Source organism: Hevea brasiliensis, chromosome 3 (assembly GCF_030052815.1).
Source record: "Hevea brasiliensis isolate MT/VB/25A 57/8 chromosome 3, ASM3005281v1, whole genome shotgun sequence".
Lineage (NCBI taxonomy): Eukaryota > Viridiplantae > Streptophyta > Magnoliopsida > Malpighiales > Euphorbiaceae > Hevea > Hevea brasiliensis.
In genome coordinates, this window is record NC_079495.1 from 113611864 (window position 1) to 113620394 (window position 8531).

At 33.0% G+C, this 8531-nt stretch overlaps 1 protein-coding gene across 1 annotated transcript; it reads left to right on the top strand.

The window, feature by feature from the left end:
• Nucleotides 1–614: 614 nt before the first annotated feature.
• LOC110652592 (serine/threonine-protein kinase D6PKL2) lies at nt 615–7770 on the top strand. The gene is made up of 3 exons (XM_058144669.1): nt 615–872; nt 1740–2808; nt 6480–7770. Exons 2-3 carry the CDS (start codon nt 1850–1852, stop codon nt 7351–7353), a joined length of 1833 nt encoding a protein of 610 aa, XP_058000652.1. The 5' UTR covers nt 615–872; nt 1740–1849; the 3' UTR covers nt 7354–7770.
• Nucleotides 7771–8531: the final 761 nt, after the last annotated feature.

The following is an 8531-nucleotide window of genomic DNA, read 5'->3' on the forward strand; positions in this document are numbered from 1 at the left end:
CTTATTCTTCTTCTTTTTATTTCTCTCTTGCCTTTTTTTATATTTTTTTCTTATATTTCTTTTTTTTATACCTACACCCTTTCCCCTCTTTTTCTTTCTATTTTTCAACTTTTGATAGAAAATGGAATAAAATGTTTGTGCAAAAAAGTTAACTAATTCATTTAAATTTTCAAGTAATTAAGACAATAATTTAAAAATTATTTTTTAATAAAAAAATAAAAAAATTACCCAAGTAATTAAATGAGAATATTTGAATAATTTTAAAAAATGAAAATTTAAATTTATTCTCAGTATAATAAAATTTTTATTTTTGTATAAAAATATATTTTTTTAAATAAATAAATTAATTAATTAATTTTATAAAATAAAAAATTAAATATTAATTTGATTGATATTAAAATTTATTGTGTAAAAAAATTTAATAAAAAAATTTAAAAATTTTAATAAAAATAAATTATATATATTAAATAATATTTTTTTAAAAATATAAAAAATTAAATAATTAATTTTTATTAAAATATAAAAATTAAATAATAATTATTCCTATAATAAATTACCCAAACAAAAAAACTTTTTCCTTTATAGCTTTGCCTCGACTCTCGACTCTCCTCTCTCTCTCTCTCTCTCTCTCTCCGCCTAATAGGCTAATAGTCCACAAGGAACACAGCTTCTGTCCATTTCTATACTTTTTTCTCTCAATCACCGCTTTCCCCTTTCTTCCTCTTTCTCTATACAAGTTTATTCCGCTACCTGCAGCTCAATCCTTCCACAATGCTTATTCACTTTCTTTCTTAATTTCTTTCTATATTTGTTTTTAATTTGTTCTTTCACTGCAAAAACAAGGCTGCCTCTCAAGTTCCTGATCCTTCAAGGTTCGTACTTTTCTTTTGGAGCTCTTATTTATCTTTCTCTTGATATGCTTTGCATTTTCCCCCTGTTTTTGTTATCTGTGTCTCTTCGATTTGCTTGGATCTATGGTGGGCTTTGGTTATAATCACTGATTCCGTGATCAAGATCTTGATTTTACTGAATTAATCTTTGATAAATTTTCCTGTACCTAGGTTTTGATTGTTTTCTGAGATTAGTTAAGCTCTGTGTGCAAACTGCATTCCTTTAGTAGCTAACTGGATTGACTGGTCTTTTTTTTTTTTTCCCCCTTGGGTGGTCCTTGGATCCTTTTACCTGATTTTTGAATTTTTTTTTTTAAAGTTATTTGTTTCAAATTTTGCTCTGGTCTTATGTACTTTTTTGAGGGACAAAGATTGTGTATTAGGTCAGCTAGCTATGCCGCCCGATCTTACTTCTTTTAGTGTTTATTTTTTTCCTGAGAAATAATAAACTTCTGAGTTATAATTTGATTTTATGTTCTTTTGCTGTTTTTAATTTTTGATTTTTGTTTTTGACCTATTTTTAGCCAAATTTTCAAGGAGTTATGGCTTTTTTCTGTGTTGAAATTGTATTTTCATTGTGGAGTTTATGTTGGTAGGTTCTTTTTTATGATCTGACCTCATTAACCTGTGCTTGGGCTATGTAAAATTGGAGTGTGTAATACAATCATTTAGTTTTTGCTTGAATAACATAAGTTGGCATATAGATTTTACATATGCAGCTAAAATCACTTCCTCTTTGGATAGTAGGACGTTGCATTTTTACACATAAGTGCATATTGATATAAATGTTATTCATATATCTTAACTTGTCATTATGTATTTAACTGAATTAACTGTTGCTGTTTGCAGATTCTGATAACATTACCCATTGGACAACTGATTCCTATATGATGCTTGAATAATGGGTTCTGAGCAGTGGTTTGGTTTAATCTAATGTAGTTTTGAAACTTCTGTGTCAAATGATGGCATCAAAAACTGGTAAATCTTCAACAGAACAACAGAAACCATCTGGGTTTCAAAGAGTGGAAGCAAATACTCTTCGGTCTTTGCCTTCAAAGGTTTCAAAGACAAGCAAATCTGAGGTTATTGATCATGAGCAAGTGCCAAGGTCAGTAGAAAACACACCAAAAGAAGTTATGCTAGAAGCTTCTGAAAATAAAATGGCAAATTCTAATAAAAAAGGGACTGCTGATTCATTGATTAATACGTTGGAGTCAAGTCTTTCCTTAACTACTCCTGTACAAGCATCCACTGAAGCAGATTCTTACATTAATGAGACAAGAGGCTCACAGGATGTTTCTGTTAATCAAGAGAAGAAAACATCAGAGTATGGAAGTGTTAAAAACAGTTCTGTATCTGCCAAAGTTAGTGATGGAACCAGCAGTCTTGTTAAGACTAGTGGAAGTGCCAAGAACAGTGATCGTGTTGATTATGTGGAGAGCGGCAAGAGCAGCATGTGTAGAGGGAGCACAAGCAGTGATGTAAGTGATGAGAGCACATGTAGCAGCTTTAGCAGCAGTATCAGCAAACCGCATAAAGCAAATGACTTGAGATGGGAAGCCATCCAAGCTGTTAGAGCAAAAGATGGAGTTTTGGGTTTGAGTCATTTTAGACTGCTCAAGAGGTTAGGTTGTGGGGATATTGGGAGTGTCTATCTGTCAGAGTTGAGTGGAACAAAGTGTTATTTTGCAATGAAGGTTATGGATAAAGGCTCTCTAGCCAGTCGTAAAAAGCTACTTAGGGCTCAGACAGAAAGGGAAATATTGCAATCTTTGGACCATCCCTTCCTTCCAACACTGTACACCCACTTTGAGACAGAAAAATTCTCATGTTTGGTAATGGAGTTCTGCCCTGGAGGAGACTTGCACACTCTTAGGCAGAGGCAGCCAGGGAAGCATTTTCTTGAGCAGGCAGTGAAGTATGATAAACAAACTTTGACATATTGTCATCATGGTCTTCTTGTTTTAATTAATGATCATGCATTTTCCATGTGATTATTTGCTACTAAATGTTGGTACTTGGTAACAAGCCTGGCATTAGGTGATTTTGGATTAGATTTCATAAAATTTGAAATTTCAGTCTCCATAAAATGTAGAAAACCTCCCTTACCATCTTCATTTTAGGATTTTTGGTAACATTAAAATTAAAATTAGTGAGTTAAGTGCCTTTTCAATTATAACGTAGTGGAACTTCAAGAACTTAGATGTGCTAATCCTCCAAGTAGACCTGCAAGAAATTGTCTTTTTTTTTTTTTTAATAATCGATAGACATTGACTTTACATGGGTAACAATTATTTGATAAAGGTACTTAATAAAAGAAAAAATTTATTACTTTTAATAGTTATGGCATTAAAAAAAATTTTATTACTTTGAATAGTTGTGGCATGTAAAATGGCTGATAAATTGGAGGCGTAGGTTTGAAATCTCGTTGAGAGTGTAGTTGGACAGTTTTACCGGATGGAGGAGAGCTGTTGATGTAGAACCAATAGGTATTAGGGGTTTTGGGGTGAGAACTAATTCTCAAATTGAAGAGAAACTAATTCTCAATATATTTGCTCAAAATCAATAGGCAATAATCATAATAAAATCTGTAGTTATACAGAGATTCTAAGCCCTATTTATAGAGTTTTGTAACCCTAATTAAATTAGGATTAGGAACCCTAATTCCAACTCTAATTAGGAATCACAAATCAAATAAAACTCAACTCAATTCAACTAAGCCTTTATCCCAAGAATTTGGGGTCAGTTATATGGATTCTCTTTCTCCATTCTAAACGATTTTGGGTTAAATCCTCGGAAATGTGTTATGCTTCTAGGTCATGTTGTACTACTCTCTTCCAAGTCAGTTTAGGTCTATCCCTTCTTTTCTTTCTATCCTCTAACTTAATGTGCTTTACTTGTCTAATTGGAGTCTCCGTATGTCTATGCTTTACATGACTAAACCACCTCAATCTCCCTTCTCTCAACTTATCCTCAATTGGCACAACTCCTACCTTTTCTCTAATACTCTCATTACGGACTTTATCTAGTCTAGTATGACTACTCATCCACCTTAACATTCTTATCTCAGCAACTCTTATCTTAGACACGTACGACTCTTTCAGTACCCAATACTCACTACCATATAAAATGGCCGGCGTATGGCTGTACGGTAAAATTTTCCTTTCAACTTATTGGGAATCTTGCGATCACATAAAACTCCCTTGGCATTTCTCCACTTCAACCATCCGGCTTTAATCCTATTACTAATATCCTCCTCACATCCCCCATCTACTTGAAGGATTGAGCCGAAATATTTAAAGTGATTACTTTGGGGTGTGCCACTCTATCTAAACGAACTCCTTCTCTATCACCAGTTCGGCCTTCACTAAATTTGCAATGCATGAATTCTGTCTTTGTTTTACTTAAAAACGTTTGACTTTAGAGTACTTCTCCAAAGCTCTAGCTTTCTATTGACTCTTTCTCAAGTCTCATCTATCAGAATTATATCATCTGCAAATATCATGCACCAAGGGATAATCTCTTGTATATGTTTCGTCAATTCATCTAAAACTAATGTAAAAAGGTAAGGGCTTACAGCCGAACCTTAGTATAATCCAATTGAGATATGAAAATCTCTTGTGTCCCCTCTCACTGTACGCACAATAGTAGTTATTCCTTCATACATATCTTTCAACACTTGTATGTACCTAATAGATACCCTCTTTTGTTTTAACACTCTCCATACGACATCTCTTGGAACACTATCATAAGCCTTCTCCAAATCGATAAAAATCATATATAGATCTTTCTTCACATCTCTATATTTCTTCATCAAGCTTCTGATGAGAAAGATCGCTTCCATAGTTGAACGATCGGGTATGAAGCTAAATTGATTGGAAGAGATACAAGTGTCATGACGTAGTCGATGTTCCATAACTCTCTCTCACAACTTCATAGTATGGCTTATGAGTTTAATTCTTCTATAGTTTGAGCAATTTTGTATGTCTTCTTTATTTTTAAAAATAGGTACTAAAATACTCATCCTCCATTTATCAGGTATTTTCTTTGAGTTTAGAATCTTATTAAACAATTTAATTAACCATGCCACTTCCATATCTCCTAAACACTTCCACACTTCAATTGTTATTTCATCGGGTCCACAGGCTTTACTTACTTTTATTCTCTTAAGTGCTTCATTTACTTCTAAAGATTTAATCCTTCTAACATAATTCACATTCTTTTCTATTGCTCTGTAGTCTATGTTCACGTTATTACCACTTTGACTATTGTTAAAGAGATCATCAAAATAATTTCTCCATCTTTCTTTAATGTCCTCGTCTTTCACCAACACTTTTCCTTCTTTATCCTTAATGCACCTAACTTGATTGAGATCTTGACATTTCTTTTCTTGCCTCCTTGCTAATCTATAAATATCTTTTTCCCCTTCTTTAGTTCTAAGTTTCTCATATAACTTTTCAAAGGTCTAAATATAACTTCTCATATAACAAATCAAATAAAATGTCTAAATAAAATATAACTTTTCCCTATACTTTTTCCTGAAATTAGCAGTCCTAAAATCTCTAAGATTTCCTACATCAGGTGCTCTCCTGTTGTTTAATCTAATGCCAGCAGGCTACTGATGGACCAAAAAAAAAAGTGCTGTATGGTTGATCCATGAAACAATTTGCATCTAGCAGTTTTTGTCTTTAATAGCCTTGCATCAGTCTGGAAGAGTAACAGTTGATGTACCTTTGACTGTTGTAATTTATCTAAAATTGGAGTTGCATTATCTGTGTGCCTATCTCATTCTTGTACCTCTGATGTCTTGTTAGATGATTGTAGATTTATCCCAACTTACACCTAAATGCATGAATGAAGTGATTCTGTTGTCATTTATAAATATATATTCACATAGTTGTGTCCTTATCTTCAGCTAAAAATGCTGCTTCCCTTCTTTTACCATTGTTTGAAGTATAAACAACACCTTTGTCCTACTCCCAGTCTATAAACTGAAGGTGCTTGTGAAACTTATTTTGCTTTGTAATGTGTAATTTCCACTCCCATAACATGTCAGGTTATGCTATTCCTGGAATGTGATAGTGCAAGAGTCAAGTTGTGGCATTAAGATAATGTACAATTGATGTTTCCTGACGCATGAACTTTTGTGGTTGTTCAAATTGGAAATGTCACTCTCTGATACTTGTCTGATAGGGTTAGCCTTTCACGTATGCCATATTGCTTAGAAGTTAAAATATGCGACAGTATATTTCTGAGAGATATCTTCCATTAGCTTATGATCATTAGAATATAGTTATTTTGCAACTGTTTTAATTAGAATTATAAAGCATAAGTCCATGATCATACAAGTTGATTTTGAGTTCAAAGCACAAAGATTAACAGTAACACCAGAATGACATTATATATTGGTTTCAGCTGCAATGTTCTCATATAATTTGTTACATTGAGCTATGTGCAAATCTGTTAGTCCCATTTTTGATAAAACTTTTGAGCTAAAGTTCATAACCTGCTGCCTTTGTTTTTTTGTTAATAATAATTATATAAATGCTTGATAGTGATCATTGTTTCTTCATAAATTTTAACTTGCAGATTTTACGTGGCGGAGGTCTTGCTAGCTCTGGAATACCTTCATATGCTGGGGATTATTTATCGCGATCTTAAGCCAGAAAATGTCCTTGTGAGGGAAGATGGGCATATAATGCTATCAGACTTTGACCTTTCTCTCCGGTGTGCTGTGAGCCCCACTCTTGTCAAAACCTCATCTCTTGAGTCTGAGCCATTGCGAAAGAACCCAGTTTATTGTGTTCAGCCTTCTTGTATTGAGCCTTCCTGCATCCAGCCATCTTGTGTGGCTCCTACAACGTGCTTTTCACCTCGCCTTTTTTCTAGCAAGTCTAAGAAGGAGAGAAAACCCAAAGGTGAACTTGGAAATCAAGTGAGTCCATTGCCTGAGTTAATAGCTGAGCCAACTGATGCTAGATCTATGTCATTTGTTGGGACCCATGAGTATTTGGCACCTGAAATTATAAAGGGTGAAGGTCATGGAAGTGCTGTGGATTGGTGGACTTTTGGGATCTTTCTATATGAGCTCTTGTTTGGTAAAACTCCTTTTAAGGGTTCTGGGAATCGGGCCACATTATTCAATGTTGTTGGCCAGCCTCTTCGATTTCCAGAATCACCAGTTGTCAGTTTTGCAGCGAAGGATCTTATAAGGGGTTTGCTTGTTAAAGAACCACAGCATAGATTGGCTTACAAGAGAGGGGCAACAGAAATAAAGCAACACCCGTTCTTTGAAGGTGTGAATTGGGCATTGATACGCTGCGCTACCCCTCCTGAGATTCCAAAGCCAGTTGAGATTGAACAGATACCTGCGCCACCATCAACAAGTGAAAAAGCTGTTGGCCCTGCAGCTGCTCCTGATAAAAAAGGTTCTGACAATTATCTGGAGTTCGATTTCTTTTAGATGTTATTGCTTACAATTTGCAAGTTGTTTTCATTTATGGGGGACGAATTGTCTGAACCTCTCAGGGGTTGGTGATGAGTATGAAGTTTTTATTTTCTTTTCTTTTCTTTTCCCTCCATTTCTTTGATATATTGACAGATGATAAGGAAATGTATGCTTGCTGTTGCCTGTTAACTTTAAAAATATGTATTCCATAAGAATTGCAGTGGCAGTCATGGAAGGGTTTGGAGGTTGGAACTTTTGCCATTGTCTAGCAACTGTTAGGGGCTGCCTCTGCTTGTAAACCAGAAACATGGGTAGTGTAGCAAATAGGTAACTGGCAAATTCACAGGAAGATGAATTGGTTCCTGAATATGATACAGGAGAAATTTAGGCAAAAGCTAATATGAATGGATGTCTGCCTCTTTATTGTGATAATTTATTTGTAATTCCAATACAATCATTACTTTATAAATGTATATTAGATCAATAAAATCAGCTCATGTTAATGGTCTCAGTAAGGCGATTGCTGCGTATTGATAAAATTTCTAGGAAATTTTGAACATGATAATTGGGTCAAGTTCTTTTAGATTTATAATTAAAAGTAGGCTATATATATATATATATATATATAAATGTTGGCTAACTTTCTGAAGGATATAGATGATTTTACTAAAATAAAAATGCTTCAAATTTTGACATGTTGAAATGAAAAAGAAAAAAATTGTTAAGACAAACGTTGTCTCTATTTTTTATTTATAATTTGTGATAAATTTGCTAATGATGATGGAGAAAAAAAATAAAACAATTTTCTTTTTTTTTAATTTTACAGTTCATTCTTAGAATCATCGTTATTATAGTATAATCTTTTCACAATAACAGTGCAAAAAAAAAAAAAAAATTCTTTGAAACAGGAATATCTTGGGTATCTACTCAGAAAGAATATCTGGGATACTGTGAATGTTTGAAGATTTTTATATCAAGTGTTAATTTTTTTTTAATTTTTAAAACAAAATATAACAATTATGAAAATTTTATTTGTTAGTAATTCAACTAAACACCAACGATCCCTAAATTTATATATTATTTTATTTTAATTTATTAAAATAAAATTATTCAATTTAATTTTATTTCATAAAAAATTTCATTAATTTTAAAATAGTAAATTTTTAAATTAAAAAATAAAATTACTCTTTAAT

What these genes read in the sequence shown, in the direction of transcription:
- LOC110652592 (XM_058144669.1), top strand. Translation starts at nt 1,850, where the DNA reads ATGATGGCATCAAAAACTGGTAAATCTTCAACAGAACAACAGAAACCA. An exon ending in TTTCTTGAGCAGGCAGTGAA is followed by an intron (nt 2,809 to 6,479) that starts GTATGATAAACA and finishes TTTAACTTGCAG; the next exon opens with ATTTTACGTGGCGGAGGTCT.